Source organism: Garra rufa, chromosome 10 (genome assembly GCF_049309525.1).
Source record: "Garra rufa chromosome 10, GarRuf1.0, whole genome shotgun sequence".
Taxonomy (NCBI): Eukaryota; Metazoa; Chordata; class Actinopteri; order Cypriniformes; family Cyprinidae; genus Garra; species Garra rufa.
The window spans coordinates 26797964-26820549 of NC_133370.1; the positions used below are offsets into that span (position 1 = coordinate 26797964).

General features: G+C 37.4%; 1 protein-coding gene across 1 annotated transcript in view; it reads right to left on the bottom strand.

Moving 5' to 3' along the window:
- The window catches only part of fndc3ba (fibronectin type III domain containing 3Ba), a 79491-nt gene extending 58006 nt beyond the window's left edge, over nucleotides 1-21485 (bottom strand). Inside the window, exons 1-4 of the mRNA XM_073849411.1 lie at nucleotides 21335-21485; nucleotides 20654-20730; nucleotides 15011-15242; nucleotides 13290-13571 (exon numbers count right to left, since the gene is read on the bottom strand). Coding sequence (XP_073705512.1) covers nucleotides 13290-13571; nucleotides 15011-15242; nucleotides 20654-20730; nucleotides 21335-21485 — 742 coding nt within the window. The remainder of the gene's footprint in view (nucleotides 1-13289; nucleotides 13572-15010; nucleotides 15243-20653; nucleotides 20731-21334) is intronic.
- Nucleotides 21486-22586: the final 1101 nt, after the last annotated feature.

Below are 22586 nucleotides of genomic sequence, written 5' to 3' on the forward strand. Positions count from 1 at the left end.
TACTGAGAAGTGATGAGTAATTGTGCAGATGTGGAAGAATATGAGGTCGCCTTCCTCTTGCCATTAAATCCACCCTAACACGAAAGATGGAGTCATCTTTGTAGAGTCATAGTCTATAAGCAAGATTGGTGTTTTGTAGCTTTTAGCCAAATCAAGGTGCATGGCTGCAACAACCAAAAACAGAGAAGGATGTTGACATGTCCTACTAAAACTTCCCATTTCAAAAGGAAATACATCAACACAGGAAAGAACATGGGCTCATTATGCAGTTTTCATAAGGTCTGTAAGTCATCCCCGCAGGGGAATGACTACCAGCTCATCACCTCCACTCAACTAGTCACCAGGTTCACTTCCTGTGTGTCCATACTCTCCTCTCCTTCCGCTCTTGCCCTCAGAGGGAACCTCTTTCAGTTTTGCTGCTGCCAAGCACAGCACTCGACTTTCCAAAGCTTCACGTCTGTTTCTCACGCATGCAGCCTCCACGGGGAGCCGTACAATCGAGGCTAGCTGTTCACTTTCTGTCTCGCCCTCCTGCCACGTTCTGAATAACTGCTGCTTCACAATATATAAACGAAAACAAATAGAGGAAGAGAAGATGATAGAATAGGAAGAAAGAAACAAACATCTCTCATTTTAAAAGTAGAGCTGTCTAATTCTATTGTGCATGCTGCTGAAAAATTTCATTTTCCTCTTTCTCGAGTCTCTCTGGATATCTGGGTGGAGAGGAGTTTCTGCCTTCAATTATAGGCTAAGGTCAAAGACGGGAGAGCGGAAAAAATGGGGTGAGAATAAGGAATGTAAAAAAAGAGACTAAGACCAAGTGAATATGAATGAAAAAAGGGGAGGAAAGTGGAATGGAAAGGGGAAAAGAAAATATTTGACCAAAGTTTTTAAAGTGGAAGATGACAAAACACTGCACACCTTCAGAAACCAACCACTGCTCTACACAAACCAAAACAAAACAAAACAAAAAAATCAAAAGCAAGAAACCAAACCAAACAACAAAAAACAAACAAACAAGAAACAAAATCAAACATGCAAAAAAAACATACCAAATCAAACCAAAAATCTAAACAAAAATAAAAAAACAAGAAACAGAACAAGCAAAACCAAATCAAACAAGCAAAACAAAAACAAAAATCTAAACAAAAAGAAAAAACAAAACAAGCAAAACCAAAACAAAAATCTAAACAAAAATCAAACAAGAAATTAAACAAAACCAGCAAAACCAAAACAAAAATCTAAACAAAAATCAAACAAGAAATGAAACAAAACCAGCAAAACCAAAACAAAAATCTAAACAAAAATCAAACAAGAAATGAAACAAAACCAGCAAAACCAAAACAAAAATCTAAACAAAAATCAAACAAGAAATGAAACAAAACCAGCAAAACCAAAACAAAAATCTAAACAAAAATCAAACAAGAAATTAAACAAAACCAGCAAAACCAAAACAAAAATCTAAACAAAAATCAAACAAGAAATGAAACAAAACCAGCAAAACCAAAACAAAAATCTAAACAAAAATCAAACATGAAACAAAACCAGCAAAACCAAAGAAAAAACTAAAGCAAAAAAATATAGAAATCTAAACAAAAATAAAAAGCATACAACAAACCATACCAAACAAGCAAAACCAAACCAAAATTATGAAATCTAAATAAAATTAAAAACAAACAACAAACCAAATCAAAAATCTAAGCAAAAACAAACAAGAAAAAAAAAACAAGCAAAACCAAACCAAAAATCTAAACAAAAATAAAAACAAACAAGAAACCAAACAAAAAAACAAATGAAACCACAAGCAAAATCAAGTCAAAACAAAAATCAAACACAACCAAGAAACAAAACCAAAGTAAAAAAAAGAAACCAAACCAAACAAACAAAAACAAAACAAAACAACAATCCAAACAGAAAACAAAAACAAGAAACAAAACCAAATAAGCAAAACCTAAACAAAACAAAAATCTAAAACCTAAACAAAAATAGAAAACCAAAATCCAAACCAAATAAGCAAAAACAAAACAAAACAAAAATCTAATCAAAAATCAAAAAGAAAAAATAAGTCGAACCAAACAAGCAAAACCAAAACAAAACATCAACAAAATCTAAAATCTACATAAAAAACAAAACCAAAGCAAAAAAAAAAAAAAAAAAAACACAACAAAACATGAATTTTAATATTAAGTGTTATGTTTACTATAAAAAAGTATTTTTTTATAATGTCATAAATATGCTGCTTGCAAACTATTTTTTACACAGGTTTTGGCTATCAGTGAATTCATATTGTCCCCAGATGGTGTACACAACAGGACCCACCAGCAGGGGCTAACTAGACCATGCTAACCAGCCTAGCCTTAAACGCTTGCTAACAAACAATCATAACACACTAGCAACAGCATAGCAACATGCTAAAAACACTCTGAACACCTTAGCAACTGCCCTTAGACCAGTCACATAGTTAAAAACCTGAAGGTCAAAGGTTATAAAGGTCATGCCCTAAATGAGTCATGAGAGAGCTCACATTTGACCCCACAACACTCTTTAAACCAACATGGAAATCTCTCTTTGGATGTCAGGAAACATTTTGACAGTGGTCTAGAGCTGCAGTGTGAGTGGAGTGTTTGGGTGTTTAGCTCAATGCGAATGAGAGCGTGCGTGTGTATATAAAGAGGTGCTAGGTAAACATCCAAAACTGAATTTGCAGACTATCGGAAAAAAAGTCTCCAAGAACACCCACAGAGCCGCAGACGCCAAACGGTCAGGCCAGTAACTACACCCACATGTCTGTGCGTGCGTTTGTAAATGTGTGTGCACCGTACAACTGCTACAAATGCTTAAAAACAGCTCACATCCTCTAGCTAGGATCCTGAATACGGGTCGCAGACAGTCAGAGACACTAGGCTGCCGCTATCAGGAGGGCTGATCAGTCAGACATAAACAACTTTCACAGTCCCCAATTCTGTTAGAGGGACCGATTTGTTTGTTTGCTTTTAGATTAAAGCCTCCTGGAATTTTTCATGCAATTCACCCTGAAAATAAAGAGCTCTTTTGTGGACTCATTCATCTTTGAGCAGAAACATGCACACGCTGATCATTTCCGCCCCCTGGTGGATTGAGACGAAACAGCACATTCTTGATTAGTGATGGTCGTTACACACAGGCACACACACACACAGCCCTGCAGGACCAGAGAGGTGTTGTGAGTCCATACAAAAATGTGAAAATGACCGAGCAATGGCTTAATCAACCAGATGATTATTAGGAAAGACAAACTGAGGTTGTGGCTGTACTAACAGAACACGCTCAGGATGACTAGACTGCCTGGAAGTCAAACTATATTTGGGATTTTCTGTTTTTACACAACCTCTTATGTTAAAACAGATATTGATTTTTAAGGCACCGCAAGAAAGAGTATATCGCCAGGTGATCAAATTAAAAAAACATGCACATTTTTGCAGAAAATGTCACTAATAATGGGTTGGTGAGGAAGGGAGGGCGTGTGGGAGGAAGAGAGAGAAAGAGTTGCAGGCTCCCAATCGTTCTCATCTCCGCATAGCACACATTCCATCTGCTCAACAGCTGGCTGTCTAATCCCTCTCTCACACAAACCTGTGCCTCCCTGAGAACCACTGCCACAAGCACTCGCTCTCACACTCACACCAACATACAACTGACACAGCCACTCCTGCCCAAAACAGACATGCAGTGTTGTCATAAAGAACAGGGATCATGGTGGACAGTCCATTCATGAGATCATTCTTGCCTGTTTCTTGGGGAGATCTTATTAAAGAAACAGTTCACCCAAAAATGAAAATTTCGAACAGAAGACGAGCAAAACAAAACACTAGTCACGAACTAGAAGTACCAAAAAAAAAAAAAAAAAAAAATGGAGGATTTCAATATAAGCCAACAGAAGACTAGACTTTTCCTTTGCTGTAAACAAAACTTGGTTCTCATGAGACTAACATGTTCTCACTGGAGCTTACGTCATGCTTACATCATACATCATCCACTGGAACGCCACTCTCTCGTGAACACGTGTACAACAGTTAGGAGAAGCTAGAAATTATGGTTTATAAAGTTTTAAATATGGATTTTATTACCCCCCTGGAGCCGTGTGGAGGACTTTTTAGGATGGATGAATGCACTTTATTGGACTTCAAAATCTCAGCACCCATTAACTTCTATTATAAAGCTTGGAAGAGTCAGGGCATTTTTTAATATAACTCAGATTGTATTTGTCTGAAAGTATAAAGTCATATACACCTAGGATGGCTTGAGAGTTATTTTCATTTTTGGGTGAACTATCTCTTTAAAGCCAAAAGGTATAGAAGATATTTAGTCAAAATTCAACAGGTTTTGAATAAGATGTAGCATCTGGTAACTATATAAACATTCACGCCGCTATCTAGATATCCAGCTGGCTGATGATGCCTCAATTTCAGTCAAATAAATGCTATAAATCTGTTCAATACATGCAATATGCATCAAATGGTTATTTATACAGTGGTGGCCAAAATGATAGAACACTAGTATTTTCAAAACTAAAAATCAAAACTAAAAAATAGTTTTAAGTCAGTTAGTTCTATCTTTTGCTGTAGTGTGTCAGTAGGATATATCAGTTTAGATTTGCAAACATTCATTTTGCCATTCATTGTAATAAGTGAGATTTTTGTTTGCACAAGGAGTCTGACAACAGCCAGTGCTCCACACAGAGATCTGATCTCATCATTATCCAGTCTGTCTGGAATGACATGAAGAAACAAAACAAACTGAGCCAGACTAAATCCAGAAGAACTGTGGCAATGTCTTCAAGATGTTTCAATAGACCTACCTGCAAAGCTACCTGAAAAACTATGTGCAAGTTTTATTAAACGATGGTCAGACCAACTGTTGATTTAATTTAGTTGCCAGAAGCTAATTGATAAAGAAAATCTATTTATGACATTATTTTTGACTATATCGTCATATTACAGCATTTTAACACAAGTGGCTAAACTTTTAACAGTACTGTAGCTTTGCAGGTAGGTCTCTTGAAGCACCTTGAAGACGTTTCCACAGTTCTTCTGGATTTAGTCTGCCTTTCATTAGTTCTTTAGTTTCATGTCATTCCAGACAGACTGGATAATGATGAGATCAAATCTCTGTGTGGAGCCCTGACTGTTGTCAGACTCCTTGTGCAAACAAAAAAAAGTACACTGGATTATTGCAATTAATGGCGAAATGAATGTTTGGAAATGTAAACTGATATAACTGACTTTATTTAGCTGGTGGAAATGCTAGTGTTCTAATAATTTTGGCCACCACTGTATATATAAATATACATGACTTCAACTTCAGGATAAAACAATGTAGATGTTGTGGGAAACAAATAAAATGTTACAGTATGACAGCTGTTTCTCTCCTTCACAATGTTGAAGGCCTGCCCAACTCAGAAACTCTGGTATCAAAATTATCTCTGAGTTTCCCAGTTGTATGACTTGCTAGGCTGTTCATGTCCAATTTCCATATTTATGATATTCTGATAGCAAGTAAAGGCATTAATAGTTTGTCTGCCTATCTAATTACAGAAAGTATGTTTTTTTAGATACTCTTTACAGCAGTCTATTTGTCTGCCTGTCAGTCTGTATATCTATCTATCTATCTGCCTTCTGTCTCTAGAGAAAGATGATTATTATTATTATTATTATTAGACAGAAAGCATGTCTTGTCTGTCTAGTTAGTCTGTCTCGATAGTCTGCCCGTCAGCAGTGCATTGCCTCTTTCACTCTACATCATTTAGCACCAGACTAAACTGGTGAGCCTACGACGAAGAGGTTGAAATGAGGACATGTAGACATTCAGTCAAAACCTTCAGAGCATATTAGCCTTGCTCATTTGCTTTTCGATTTTCTACAAAAAGCATAGGATAGATAGTGTAGGTGTGGGTGTGTAAATGTCTGATAAACAATTGTTTGCTTTCGTTTTAGTATCAGAGAACATCAGCCCTTTCAGCAGAATGGATTGCTGTTTTTCTACAACTGCCAAGCATCAGTCTCTAGCCCTTAGTGTGCTAGCTCCATGTCTCTAGCTATCTCCAGAGGGACTCTCAGTGGCATTCGCTCACAGCAGAGATGCATGGCCTCACTACAGCCAAAGGACACAGGGATACGCCAGCGATTCCTGGAAAGGAACTGGAAAGAATGGAGAAAGTTGGCAGAGGTTAGAAAGGAGGGGTAGAGGGGAAAGGAGAGAGGAGGAGGGAAAGAGACTACTGAGAGCTACAGAGAGACTAAACCAGAGAGACCTGGTCTGGACGCTATCTCCACAGGTGCAAGTCTACTTTTGTGTTTATTTTGTACATGCTTATTTAATTCAGTACTAAGTTATTATTCCTACTTATATTCTAATTCTTATTTTGTCTGTAATTTGCATACATTTATACTACATCTTAACCTTTAAATGCATGAATATTTTGCCAATCATTATTACATATTCGGGTCTTTAGTGACCCAAACCTATATATCCAGCATGGATGGATCTTTAACTTCTGCAATAGCAAAAAAAAAAATCTCTTGATATTTTAAGAACAATTACAGAAGACTAAAATAAAGCATGTATCGTTACCTTTTGAAACTTAGAAGGGTTCAGTTTGGACAGATAATTTAACCATTGCAGTCATCCTCAGAGAGCACTTCCACAGTACATTCAGCATTTGGCTCATATTCGCAATCCCTAAATTATAGTTTTCAGTGACTTCAAAGTCAATATTTTGATCACTGGCTGTTTATTCACCACATCCACCACCAAATAATAGTGACATTTATATTTTATTTTGTACAGTAATTGCTCTGGAGTAAAGCCATTCAAACCAGTAAAATTTTTGCTGATTATATTATTTTGTTTTATGCCTGCTATAATTATGAGTGAAACCTCACATCATTATTGTCCATCATACAGTGCCACCTCGAGGAATAAAGGAGAATTGCACGTTAAGCCATCAGATTTTTACATATTTTTTTGTGCATCGTTTTTTTCTTATCATCAAAATGCTTGCTAAGGATCCAAACTTTTTTATGACGGACAAAAGTTTTGGAGGCAGTGTGTAAACGTGACTGACACAACATGAGTTCGTATTTATTTTTTAATGTGCAAATATTTCGGACTCAGTGTGCAATGACCTTTACACTATTACACACCTTGTGTCTGTAGCGACCCAATATACTTTTCCCTGTTATATTGTTTATAATGAACAGATCGAGGAATACTAAGAAAGCTGACGTCAAACTTTTAAAAAAATTAAGGCGAAAGATGGTAGTGAAAGAGGTCCTGGGTGCTAAAGACCCAAGGTATACATTTAAGGTATGCAAAAAAAAAATGTATATTTTAAAAACAATTACAGAAGAACAAACCATATTTCATTTCTTTTTGAAACTTAGAAGGGTTCAGTTTGGACAGATAATTTTACCATTGTCATCCTCAGAGCGCACTTCCACAGTATATTCAGCATCTGGCTCATATTCGCGATCTCAAACATATTCTCAAAATTATAGTTTTCAGTGACTTCAAAGTCAATATTTTGATCACTGGCTGTTTATTTACCACATCCACCATCAAATAATAGTGACATTTATTTTTTATTGCGTACAGTAATTGCCCTGAAGTAAAGCTATTCAAACCAGTAAATTTTTTGCTGATGATATTCTTTTGTTTTATGCCTGCTATAATTATGAGTGAAACCTCACATCATTATTGTCCATCAAACAGTGCCACCTCGAGGAATAAAGGTGAATTGCAAGTATTAAGTCATCAGATTTTTACATATTTTAGCACATCGTTTATTTCGTATTCATCATTCTTTCCTATCAAAATGCTTGCTACGTGAAATCACATTGTTGTTTATAATGAATAGATAAAGGAATACTAAGAAAATTGACATCCTAGGTCACTAAAGACCCGAGGTATGCATTTAAGGGTTGATGTCTTGAATACTTTTGCTCTTTTATAAATGTGCAGCATGAATGACCAGCTGAACTTGAAACGTGAGAAAGTTTTTAAGAAAATTTTCACTGTTGCATTGTTCCTTAACATTTTATATTTGTTGAAACTGGATGTCCATTTGGAAATCACATACCACTGAGAGGCTTGTCTTCACATGCACATTTAGCAGAAACCACCACTAATACCCTGGCACAGACAAACACTTCCACTGAAACAGACGCAGTTTGTACATTGTCTTACTGTAAGAGCTGTGAGAGAGACTTCTCAGAAACACACACACCCCTAGTTCTCAGCACTTACTATGGCACCTTCCTACAAAAACAACTTAGCCAGACTCATAAGATAGGTGAGAGTTCTGGTATGCCAACTGTAAAGATTGAATGAGCACCAGCAGATAATTAAAAGGTCATGTTTAACTAGATGGCGAGCTAGCATCCGGTTACCAGGTCTTATCTGCCCTTGACCTTCTAATATGATTCGGTTTCCCCAAGTTGCGTCACCCATTATTGCTCCATCGCATGGTGTTATCGAAGTGACCTCAGGGCATAACCTTTCTCGGTGACTCATATGTTGTGAAAGAGTGAATGTGGGAAACTATTACCATTGTGGCAAAAACACAAAGTCAAGATTAAGGAACATCTGTTGCTTCTTGACTGTGATGATGGAGTGAAAGCACGTGGTTGGAGGAAATGCACAACGCCAAAGAGAAGCAGAAGAGAACATCTGTTTCTGCTAGAGTCCAAAGGAAAGCTGGAGATAGAAAGGAGTTAAGGTTGAAGTGTTGCAAGCCTGAGACCATGAGAAGGTTAATCTAGTGGCCAGTCTTGCTCTGCACACAGGCTTAACCCCAGCCTAATCTAGTTAATGAGGGTGGAGCGGTAGAAAGCACTAATATCCTTGCAGCTTAGGAAAGGAGCTGATGGGCCCCAGGATGTGGTTTCCTGTCTTATGTAATCGAGCTGAGGTGAGCGCGCTTGTGCCCGTGGGGTGATCTGAGTGAAGACAGTCCAGCCAAAGTGCGGAGAGAGGACAAGTTGAGTTGTTTTCACTGCTCTAGTCGTGTCTGGTAGCCAGGCCTGGATCTTCAAGCTGCTATGCCAACAACAAAGTAGTTTCGACAGCTGGAATGTCTGCCCTTTTGTTGTCCGTCTCTTTCTCATCATGTCCATTTCTCTCTCTTTTTTTGTTGTTCAGTCTTAAGAGTTTGATCACACTATTACAGCTTCCTCTCAGAAAGAAAAGAATCTTAACCTGATCTCCGGCGTGACCCAGGGAGCCAAATAGTCTGCATTTGTGTATATGTGGTTGTGATGATTTATGCCTAGAAGCAAGGCTGCAGCGAGGCCCAGATGGCTGTAGCCCTCAGCAAGTGACGTGAGCAAGAAGCCTCAAGTTTGTTTTCTATACTTCAAGCGTTCAGTCGATTCCACAGAGGAGAGCCGCATGCTGCGGTCTATTAGATTCGACCCCAGTGCCCTGCTTCTGGTGACCTCCACAACACTCATTCAACTGGCCTACACTGAGTCCAAGGTTTTACACTCTATTATGCTCAAAAACCAAACAGATGTAAGATTATTTGTCAGCTTTAAAGGATTAGTTCACTCCAGAATTAACATTTCCTGATAATTTACTTTTCCCTATGGCATCATGTTCATGTCTTTCTTTCTTCAGTTGAAAAGAAATTAAGGTTTTTGAGGAAAACATTCTAGGGTTTTTCTCCATATAGTGGACTTCAATGGTAGCCAAACAGGTTGAAGGTCCAAATTGCATTTTCAAAGGGCTCTACACTACATTAGCAAAATGATCTGTCATTTTCTAAAAATGCCAAATGCCCTTTACAAAAAAAGAAAATAACAATGTCGGATGAAATGAGATGGAGTTTTTCCACACTACCCCACCTTTTTAAACCCAAGTACACAGACAAAGAACTAACCACATGATGTGACCTTTCCAACGGTATTACAAAATGTGTGAAGTCGTAGGCATGCATTGCAGAGCTAGTGCAAGACAAGCATTTGTGGTTAAAAAGTATATACATTTTTTTTTTAGGTAAGACTCATTCCTCAGCTGGGATCGAGCTCTTCAAAGCCGCAATGAAAATGCAATTTGGACCTTCAACCCGCTATATGGAGAAAAATCCTGAAATGCTTTTTCTTAAAAACCTTAATTTCTTTTCGTCTGAAGAAAGAAAGACATGAATATCTTGAATGACATGTGGGTAAGTAAAATATGCGGAAATTTTAATTCTGAAAGTGAACTAATTCTTTTAAATCGATAGGTCACCTGAAAATTTAAATTGTCATCATTTACTGACCTTCATGTCATTTCAAACTAGCATGACTTTTGTTTTCTGTGGAATACAAAAATGATATTCTGAAAAATGTTAAACCTTTTTGTCCATGGGGTCCAAAATACAATTGGATCCCCCTGACTTGTATTGTCTGCACCAAATCAAAACAAAACAAAACAGTCCTTACAGTGAGAGTCAATGGGGTCCAAAACAACATTGGATCCCCCTGACTTGTATTGTCTGGACCAAAAACAAAACAGTTAATACAGTGAAAGTCAATGGGGTCCAAAACAAAACTGGATCCCCCTGACTTGTATTGTCTCGACCAAAAACAAAACAAAACAGTCCATACAGTGAAAGTCAATGGGGTCCAAAACAAAATTGGATCCAACTGTCTTGTATTGTCTGGACCAAAAAAAAAAAAAAAAAAAAAAACACACACAAAACAGTTGATACAGTGAAAGTCAATGGTGTCCAAAACAAAACTGGATCCAACTGTCTTGTATTGTCTGGACCAAAAACAAAACAAAACAGTCCATACAGTGAAAGTCAATGGGGTCCAAAACAAAATTGGATCCCACTGACTTGTATTGTATGGACCAAAAACAAAACAAAACAGTCCATACAGTTAAAGTCAATGGGGTCCAAAACAAAACTGGATCCCACTGACTTGTATTGTATGGACCAAAAACAAAACAAAACAGTCCATACAGTGAAAGTCAATGGGGTCCAAAACAAAATTGGATCCCACTGACTTGTATTGTATGGACCAAAAACAAAACAAAACAGTCCATACAGTTAAAGTCAATGGGGTCCAAAACAAAACTGGATCCCACTGACTTGTATTGTATGGACCAAAAACAAAACAAAACAGTCCATACAGTTAAAGTCAATGGGGTCCAAAACAAAATTGGATCCCACTGACTTGTATTGTATGGACCAAAAACAAAACAAAACAGTCCATACAGTTAAAGTCAATGGGGTCCAAAACAAAACTGGATCCCACTGACTTGTATTGTATGGACCAAAAACAAAACAAAACAGTCCATACAGTTAAAGTCAATGGGGTCCAAAACAAAACTGGATCCCACTGAATTGTATTGTATGGACCAAAAACAAAACAAAACAGTCTATAGTGAAAGTAAATGTATCACGCTTGTCCTTCATTAGCAATCGCTCCAGCATCCACGTTTTGCTGCCACGACTTTCAGACTAGCAGTGAAAACTTACATATTGTGCCTTTAATTTTATAGGTTCATAAACAAATAGGCTCAAAACTGAATTAAAAATACAGACGATTTAAACAATATCATGTAAAGAGGTTTTTTTTTTTCAATTATTCAGTATGCAACACAAAATAATTATCTAGCTAGCATTTATAAACTGTACAGCAGCCAAAGTTATTGAGTAATAGCTTCACAGGCATTCTTATCTCCTGGGAACTCTGCCACAGCCGGTATTTGCCTTTGATCCTGAAGACACTGTAAGTGTGTGTAACACAGAAACACCATATGGATGTACTGTATGAGCAATTCTTGTTTTGCTTGTTAGACTGCGAAGGCCTATCGTGAGCTGATCAAAGGACAGACGGCTTGCGCTTGCAGCAGACAAATCACGTTTGCATGATGTCAGTGCACATTGAGTCAAGTCTTACAACACCTGCATATAATGTTCTACCTTTAGCATAAAACACAGAGACTAATACATAATTAAATGTGGATTTTTTTTTTGAGGGCCAAAACTGCCCTATTGGTAGATCAAATGAACGAAGCGGCCATTCCCTTTGCCCCACTTGTCAGCACTTGCAAATGTGCATGCATTGACGAAACACCTGGGATCTGTTGCGCTTACATAATTTAAAGCTAAAACTTCAAGGACACCAAAGGCTGGGAGAACAAAAAAGAAAGGAATTTGGCAGAAAAACAGCAATGACCTTCTGGAGTGCAGGCGTGCTTTCAAATAATTTAGACCAGTTATGGATGTATACTCTAAAAAACGATTATGTAGTTGAGAGCGGGAAACAGCATGTGAACAGCATCTTAAATGGAGCTGTTCTCTAGCCGGCATTGCAGGGGGCCTGATAAGGCACATGTGGAATTGGCGAGGATCGGTGGCCAAGCTCAAAGGACCCCTTCATTGGGAGAACGTGACTCCGCAGGTATGTGGGCTGCCTTTCAGCAGAGGCCCAACCTGAGACACAAGGGCCACATTGTGGGTGCTGGAAAAACGATAGCACCTTGGCGATTCCCAGCTATGCAGTTTCCGTGGCATGACGACCCCCTTTACCTCTATTGATGCACTTATCTTTTTTTTTTTTTAATAGGGGAGAGAAAAACATTGTGGGTACACTGTGGGGAAACATGCATTACAGATGTCTAATGGAAGCCGTGAAACATCAGAGGCTAAATATTCTAGCCATGTACAAGATGATTTAATGTAACCACAATAACATCTATAATGTCTTGTGTAAACGTTGCTGAGAATTTTTGGCACAAAGCAGAATGTAACCATCTCACTCTGCTCTGACTCCTGCAATTCCATGCAACTTAGCTTTTACATTATGAAAGAACAGGACTTTACATTGATTCATTTTTATTAAATAAATAACATTACAATGTTTTAAAATGATATGAAAACACACATATCATATACTGTACACAAAGTTTGGGGTCAGTAAGATTTTGAAAAAGGTTTTAAAAATACAGTAGAAACTGTAATATTGTGAAATATTATTAGAATTTAAAATAACTGTTTTCCATTTCAATACATTTAAAAAAAAATTTTTACTGTGATGGCAAAGCTGAATTTTAACCAGCCATTAATTCACTATTTAGTGTCACATGATCCTTCAGAAATCATTCTAATATTCTGATTTGGTGCTCAAATTTCTTTATTGTCAATGTTGAAAACAGTTGTGATGCTTCAAAGTGTCAATTTCTTAGAAAAAAAAAAAACTGACCCCAAACTTTTGAATGACAGTCTCCAAACTTAGACATACACCTGCAAAAGTTCTTACCTTGTAAGTCTGGCTCACTGGACCTTGGGCTACTTCGAGCTCCACGGTTGGTTTTTTTAGCTCCAGGACTGCCTCCTCCTCCTCCTCCTCCACCACCTCCAAGATTTCCGTGGACCTTGCCGTAGCCATTGTACATATTGTTGCAGCCCATGTTGCTCTTATAGATGGAGGGAGGGCTGTTAAGACGATTCTGACGCTCCAGTCTGTCCTTCATCTTCTTTGGTGGTGGTTTGTACTGCTCATCTCGCCCAATGTAGTTCATCCCATACACAGGAATTATCTCTGCAGCAACAACAACAACAACAAAAATGACGTTCTACCATGAAACTGTTATGTAAGTTAAAACTTTTACTTTCAAAAACAGAAAGGTTTTGGCTACCTAAGAGGACACTGCGATGGAAAATAACAAGAGATTCTCTCACAAATGTATTACTTTCCCCCGAGAAACTGCATTCGCTTACATGGCATTTGTGTTCATTTGCAAAAACTACTGCATTCTCCCAAAAAACTACTCCTGCAAAATTATTGCATTCTCTCAAAAAAGTACTGTGTACAGCAAAGAATGCAAAACTGTTGCATTTATTCACAAAAGTACTGTGATTCCAGAGAAACTTAGTATTTACTTTCAAAACATTCGCATTTTCTCGCAAAACATTTGCATTCTCTCACAAAACCATTGCGTTTTCTCACAAAAGTATTGTGTTGCCTTGCAAAAGTAGTGCATTCACCTGAGAAATTATGCATTTGTTGACAAAATATTTGCGATGTCTCTTAAAGGGATAGCGCACACAAAAATTAAAATTTAGTCAATAATTACTCACCCTCAAGACCTTTGTTCACCTTCTGAACACATTTTAAGATATTCTGATGGAATCAGAGAGCTTTCAGACCAAAACTACCATGTTTAAGGCCCAGAAAGACAGTAAGGACATTATTAAAATAGTCTATGTGGTTCATCCTTAACTTTATAAAGCTATGAGAATACTTTTTGTGTGCAAAGAAAAACTTTTTTTTTTTGCATGTTCAAAGAGGTACCATGAAATTGTTAAACAAAGGTCACTATTTTTGTTTTCTTTGCGCACAAAAAGTATTCTCGTAGCTTCATAAAATTACAGTGGAACCACTGATGTCACATGGACTACTTTAATGATGCCCTTACTACCTTTCTGGGCCTTGAACGTGTCAGTTGTGTTGCTGCCTATGCAGGGTCAGAAAGCTCTTAAATTTCATCAAAAATATCTTAATTTGTGCTCTGAAGATGAACGAAGGTCTTGTGGGTTTAGAACAACATGGAGGCGACTAATGACAGAATTTTCTCTTTAAAACTATAGTGTTCTTCTGAGAAACTTTGCGTTCGTTGTCAAAACATTTGAATTCTCTTGCCAAATGCTTGCATTATTCCAAGAAACATGTCGTTCTCTTGCAACAGAAATTTTCCCTCAAAATTCCTATCACAAAACTATTGCGAAAAACATTTTTCCTCATTTCATTTTTTTCCATCACCATCTCTTTTTTAGGTTTTCGTAATAAGCTAACAGACAGAATGAATTTCAAAAGCAGCATTTTTTTTATTTTATTTTTTTTATTTCTTTTATTAATGTGCATAGAATAACAGTTTTGGCTATGGCACTGAAATAGATATAGAAAATAATGAGATTTCCCTTGATATAATAAGAGGAGAGTAGAAAGAAGAATAAGTCTGTGATCATATGTACTCTTACCTTCATTGTACATGGGTGGGATATGATGCTGGTAGTACTGGTGGGGGGAGATGTCCCCAGGGTTGACGGGTGGGTAGAAAGCAGTGTGTGAGTTGGGGATAAAAGGTGGTGGGGCCATGTATGGAGGTAAGTGATGAGTTGGAGAGATGGCTGGGGAATAGCTGGGAGGATAACATTCTGGAGACTGAGGGGTGACCACCACTCTCCGGACCCCTGTGTTGTCCTCCAAGACCTATAGTGAGAACAGAAGATTTTATTTATTTTAATGAATTTTTCAGACGTTTCCAGTTTAAAATCATATAAAATGTACAAATACAAAATGTACGAACAGTAAATATTAATGCAAGGTTCTAAAATATAAATGCAATATAAAAAAAAAATAACAAGTATAATTATTTCATAACGCCAAGTCTCAGGACAACACCACATGATACTGCAAAATCCTCTTCAACAGCTGAACACCACTCCACCTGTCTGACCTGCTGACCCTGGGAGTGTGTTTACGTGTGTATGTGTGTGTGTGTACATGACAGCATGTTTGACAAGCCTATCAATAAGACGACGGCAGTGTGAGATGAGGTGTCAGGAGTAATCAGCAAAGCTTAGATCAAGTTCAGGCCTGCTGTGCATTCAGTATTTGAGCAGAAACATTGTTTCATTATGCATGCCTATGACAGACATCAGACTGACTGAGGATGAGGAATGTGAATGTATGAGAGTGGAGAATGGGTCTTTGGGTCAGTGTTATTTTAGTATCTTATATTTTCAATTTCAATTTTCATTTTAGTAAAAGTGTTATTTTTGTTGTTTTGTTTGTTTTTTATACTTCTATGTGTTTTTAAAAGTAAATTTAAATAAGAAATGTTGCATTGACAACTAGCTGCTGTTGGTTATTGCTGTTGTCGTAGATTATTGTTGCTGCAAAGCAAGTACAGAAACTTGCTACTGCCAATACATATGCCGATACGCTGATGTGAGTATTTAGGACATGCTGCTGCTGCACAAATAGCATATATAATAATCCATAGGAGATCAAAACAGGTGGAGCTAGGGAGGTGGAGGGTTTCAGAGTAGAGACCTAACGCAACAGAGTGCGGCGCGGGACAAAACTTGATGGGCAAGTGCGGGTGCCGGCGGGTAGAGACTTGTGTGTGTGTGCGGGATGCGGGAAAATAAAATGATTCGTGGGACTCCCGCAAAATAGAAATATCTAAACATAAAATATCTAAAAACAAAAAATTGTTATTCACCTATTGCACAAAAGCTGCAAGAACAACATAAATATGATTAGTAAGCGTGAGAATACGCAGTTTCGATTTAAAGCTTGTTTGCAGCGTGGGGAACGTAGCCATCTGCTGATTTCTGAAACGCATCGCCAATCAGTGGTGTTCAAGTTAAAATCCACTCACTGCTCAAAAGTTTTGCACAGTGCTGAATATTGCGTGCCTACGAATTACAACACACAAAGTGTAGACATTTATGAAAGGCTAATTGTGCATAATATCAATTGTGTTATAAGAGCTTTATGAGATTGCGTACTGAGATGTCAGCTTTAAAGGAGCTTTGTTTGTTTGCATTCTGCCGTGGATGCACGCAGTAGCTCATGTTTGCTTTTTTGTTAAGAATAACAGTGGTTTGTGAATGTTGTTGCTTAGCCTAAATAACAAATATTTCATCCAGAGCATTTATGCTGGGGTCTAGTGGAACTTACGAGATGTTACAGAACTTTTTCATGTAAATTCAACCGATGTACTGAAAAAATCTATATAGGTTAATTTTATGCGGGCTTTTGCGGGCGGGAGCGGGACAAAACATGAATGTCGCGGGCGGGAGCGGGACGAGATAACATTTATTTCCGCAGGAGCGTGCGGGCGCGGGACACAATCTTGCGGGAGCGGGACTGAAAAATCCGTCCCGCGCAGGTCTCTATTTCAGAGGAACTCATTGTAAAGCAGCAAGCTCATTGGCTGTGTATGCAACATAAACCAAATTAGCTTGTGCCAAGTAACTTAAATCTGTGAATATCATCAGTTTGCATTAATGACCATCAGCCAGCGCCATCTAGAGTTTCATGGCGGAAGTTGGCAATTAACATCTATTTTAATCAATCATTAAAAATGCTTTTATTTTATTACTTTAGTTAATTATATTTACTGTACTGTGGGTCTCCAAACATGGTCTACTAATATGACCTAGATTTTAAAGGAGGTTTATGTAGTCAATTTTACTTAAAGTGCATTCAATTTATACATTACAAAAGCCAAATTTTCATGTCAATCCTAACAAAAATCAGGAGCTGTTCAGCCCCACTACAGTACTAGAAACACAATTATGGAGGAGAACTCAATGACACTGCCAGACGGCGCAAGGTCAAGTAGGGCGAAAATATGACTGCTAAATATCAGAAGTCCTTATGATTTCATAATACTCAGCTGATGTGATCTCAGTTTGGAGAGCTCTACTGTACTTTAACAATGAATTAGTCTGAAAATAAAAAGCTGCTATTAAAAGTGTGTCTGGATACTGGGCTCCTGTAGTTAAATCACACAGTTCTGACTGTGCTTCCCGCTCATAGCTGGCATTGACCTAAATTAAACACAAATACAATGACCTTTGGACAATTAGCGGATTCCTTCAACTGCCAAAGGAGGGGCAAAGAGTCATGCTCATTTAAACTAACAGGGCATGATTTTTTAAGTCAATCAGTTATATAATATTACATTTTTCAGTGGTAATATAATGTAATATACAATTAAATTAAAGAGTTAGTTCACCCAAAAATGATTTGTCTTCTTTCAGACAAATCCAATCAGAGTTATATTGAAAATTATCCTGGCACTTCCAAGCCTTAGAATAGCATGGGTGGGTGTTTCTCTATCAGTCCAAAAAAAAGTCCATTAAAGCACATCCATCCATAACAAAAAGTGCTTCACAAGGCTCCGCCTGGAACTGCTTCTGTGTGCGATCAGTTGGTGCAATCTAAATTAAAGTGATTATTACAATTTAAATATGGATATTTTTCTTAAAAAAATGCATAATGCATAGATTCGCTACAGGAGACCCCCAGGATGGATGCACTTTATTGGACTTGTTTTGGACTGATGAAGAGAAACCCCCGCCCATGCCATTCTAAAGCTTGGAAGTGCCAGGATAAAAAGGAGGAAGTCATACACCTAGGATGCCTGGAGGTTGAGTAAATAATGGGCTAATTTTCATTTTTGGGTGAACTAACCCTTTAATTTAGATATAAATATAAAAAAGTGCCAACCAAATGAGCCAGGACTACCACTCGCACACTTTCAAAAAGAAAATAGATGCACGACACCTTTCTGTTTTCCTTGAGAGTACAGGGTACAGAAAAAAAAAAAAATTAGGAAACCCACTGAAAGTAAACAGATGTCTAATCTGTTTGTGTTCTAATGTGGCTTTCTGGGAAAAGCATCACCAGATAACAACCTTTATTTAACATTGGTTACAGGGTCATATGGCTCCCCAACTTTCTCTCTCTGCTGTATTTACTCTCTGCTTGGTCTTCCATGTCATTTTAGCAAGTATTTGCATCTTTTACATAAGCGGTTAAGTGCGCCATGAGTCATCACCACTGTGTCCTAGAGTAAGAATGTCCCAGGAAAAAGAGCACAGCGAAATCAATAGCAGCATTGCATAAAACTCATGGGGAAAAAAAGAACCACTGCGAGCCATTTTTAGGTCATTTTTGAGGTTTAAATAAACACCCTTGTAATTCACAAAATCAACATTTCTTACATCACAAACTAGTTGAAATACACATATTCTTAAAAGTCCTTTTCAGCATAGAGGTAGAAGCTGAAGTGAGGTCTATGAAGACGTAATGTAACCGCTAGGCTCCAGGCCCAGAGCTGCTGCCGTGCTGATTGTATCTCTCCAACAGCTACTGGACGGGGGTATGCTTTCATGTCTGGCCGATCGTGAGTAAGATAAAGATTACGGTTTGGAGAGCTCATTCCAGATCAGTACTTGCTACATATTGATTACTTCTTTCATCTGCCAGATAGGAATCACCATGCGGTTTGGAACGACGACAGATTCTTATTCTTATTCTTAGATATATAATGCCTAATGGATCATAATAGAGATGTAAGAGCCCTGGACAGACCACAAGTCTCACTTACAGAGGTGAGAGGATGAGAGGTACCCGCTCCTGAGGGCATTATTACATTTTGCATTGATTTTTGTTGCTGTTGTTGTTTTGTTTTAAAGATGGAAGCTGTCACATTCATGCACACCTGCAAACACATGCTCAAAGTTTTGCCACGAAACAGGCATGTTATTTTTTATAATTTATAATGTGGAGCGGAATTTAAATGAAGTGGAAAATAAATATTCTAGCTTGTGTTTATGTTTATGTTTGTCTAGGTTATGTTTTTGGACACGTGGCATGTTTTCCCTGTCCTTTTGAGTGTATTATCTATTAAAAGAAATTAAAAGAAATTAATATAATAGCAATTTCTCAAGTTTATAGTTATGTAACAATATTATCAATATTGTGATACCGCGATAGCAAAACTGTCTCGATATCATCATGGTCACATGACGATATGAAACGATAGGTCTTCTGGGCAAAGAATTTAGTTTTTAAAATATATTTAAACTTCTTATTCTAACATAAAAGGTCTTTAAAGTTGTATTTTGGGCTAATATGCTTAGACGGAGTATCTGTCAAACAAACTAGAACCGAAAGCATAATATGGCTTAATTCCTTCATCAAGTCTATTTTAGCTGTACGTTTCAAAGTGAAGCACTCTCGTCGTTCAGGTGATCAGCTTGTGATCCGGTGTTTTCCATGCCTCAGAACGGCTCAGTTCAAAGTGAATGCAGTGAACTCGCATGTTCTGTGAGTTTAGCATGCATTTGGGAATGCAACGGCCACCAGTTATGCTTTATTTTCACAGGAGATGATTACACCATATTACTAGATTTGTTCTTGTAAACCTGTTTTCACTGCAGCTGGAGTTTTCCTTTAAAATAAAAGCTCTACTGCCATATCCATCAAAATATAAGCTTAAAGGTGCAATATGAATTGCTGACAGCTAGTGGGTTAAATGGGTAACGTTACAGTCCAAATTCAAAATATCTCTTTCAAGTGTAGAAATTAGGAAAGAAGTATTGTAATTTCCCTACTGTAGTGTGAAGCAAAATTAATACACCTATAAAATATTCATTTATTTTACTGTCTATTACTGTCATTGTTGTTATTATTATTATTATTTTAATATTCTAATTTGTTTGACTTCATAAATCACCAGTGTGAATGTAATTTAGACTGAGAGAGTACAGTATATCACAAATAAAAAGAGGAGTGAGTCCCCTTTAAAGTCAATTCACTGACTTTTTTTCTGACTGTGTGTGCTTAGTTAAGAACATGGGTTGGAGCTCATTATTTTGAACTCTAAAAGTGCAATAGATAGAATAATCTAACCTTAAAATGTACAAAATGTTAATTTTTTTTTCCAATTCTTAATTTGCCTTTTTATACATAATCGCAATAAATATTGTATTGTGGACTTTATATCGCGATATTATATCGTGTTATCGTGAGATTTGATATTGTTACATCCCTAATGATACTATTCTGAAATTATGACAGTGACATTTTGCACTTACCTGGGAGATGTAGCCAGGAGGCACATGGATGGGTGGGATGGATCCATTGGGTGACATCATTGGAACCTCTGCAGGTCCTGTGCATACAGGAAAAGAAACATACAGTCAAATATTCATATTCACCTCAGTATGTTATAAGTTATGATAAGCATACATGCATTACAGTCAACTAAAAACAAATAGGCAAAAGAAGACACTAAACCAATTTTTTTATTATGTCATTAATTAATCACTCTCATGATATTCCAAGACCTGTGTTCATCTTCTGAACACAAAATAAGATATTTTTGATTAAATCTAAGAGCTTTTTTTTGGGTAAACTATCCCTTTAAGAAGGAATACACCCTCTTAATCCCGTGAATGTTCCCCTTGTGTGGCTGACTTGATCTATGCTTTAAGAAAGCAGCATTCTTAATTCCATTTAATGCATTCCTCTAAGTTTAAAAACAAATATCTGCAGATTCTGTCTGGGCCTGCTGATAAACACCCAACTACGCATTGGTAAAAACTATTATAAATAGATATCATTCCATCCTCATTGGCAAGCGGCCTAACTGCTGGATACTAACCAGAAAGGGATAAAACATACAAACAAACAAAGCAAACTGGCCAATAAAGGCCGCCCCACTTGGCACGACACAGAGGGCTGTGGGTAATGGAACTAGAGCAGTCCAGACAGACCGTTATGCAGGACTGGAGAGGAGTCAAGCAGCATGGAAACTCTCTGGTTGCTCTGAGTGCCTCTCATCAGGCCTGATTTACTGCACGTCCATTCTCCAGATCCCTCAAGTTGCTTTGACTTTATGACTGATGGGATCACTGTACATGACATTACTCTTAATAAACATTCCCCTCATTTTCCTTGGTTCAATTGTTTGCTAGCAGTATCATTTTCACCAGGGTGTTCTGTTTACACCCTGAAGATGTTAAGCTTGATAGAGAACAAACAGATGTATAAATGAGGAAGTGTGTGATTTTTAAAAGAAAAATGGAATTACTAAAAAAGTGGTTTCCAAATATACTGAAATTCAGAGTCAGCAGCTTGAATATAAACCTTCTAGGTCTCATCCACTAGTTAGTCTAAAGCAAACCTGATCCAAATCCCCCATCAGCCATTTTTAGATTCGCTGGAACAAATATTCAAATCCAAGGTAAATCCAAATTGTGCCGTTGACTTTTCCATTGCGGTCTCTCTCTGCTCACAGTAGTGGAGGTCTGACTAAACCTGGTAAAGACATCGTCCCCTCTGGAGACAGCAGCAGTCAGCTTTGCAATGCTTTAGCAAGCATAAATCACAGGATGGACACTGTAATGAATTCTACAGTTCATTCTTCATTAGCTGCTAAAGCCTGTTCACAACAACATTGCTAGAAAAGATGGATGAATGTTTCTTAGACAATGTAACACAAGTAAAGCATGAAAAAAAATACTGTGAGAAGTCAGTGGATCACTTTGTTTGGATGTTCTAGTTCGTCCAATTTACCTCGTAGCTATTGGTTTGATTGGTTTTTCAAAAAAAACTGACTGACCTGATGTAGCTAACTACACTTTCACAAGAAACTGTAGCTAGCTACATTTTCACAAGAGTAGCCTGACTGTAGCTAGCTATTTATTACAGCTTATAGCACTTTTTCTAAAAAAATGCTGACAGTAGCTAGCAACTCATTGCTAATAGCTTGCAGCTAACTACATTTTCACAAGAGTAGCCTGACTGTAGCTAGCTATTTATTATAGCTTATTTTTTATTTAAAAAAAACTGCTTACTGTTGTTAATAATTTGTAGCTAGCTACATTTTCACAAGAGTAGCTTGACTGTAGCTAGCCATTTATTACAGCTTATAGCACTTTTTCTTAAAAAAAAAATGCTGACAGTTGCAAGCAACTTATTGCTAATAGCTTGTAGCTAACCACATTTTCACAAGATCACACCAGA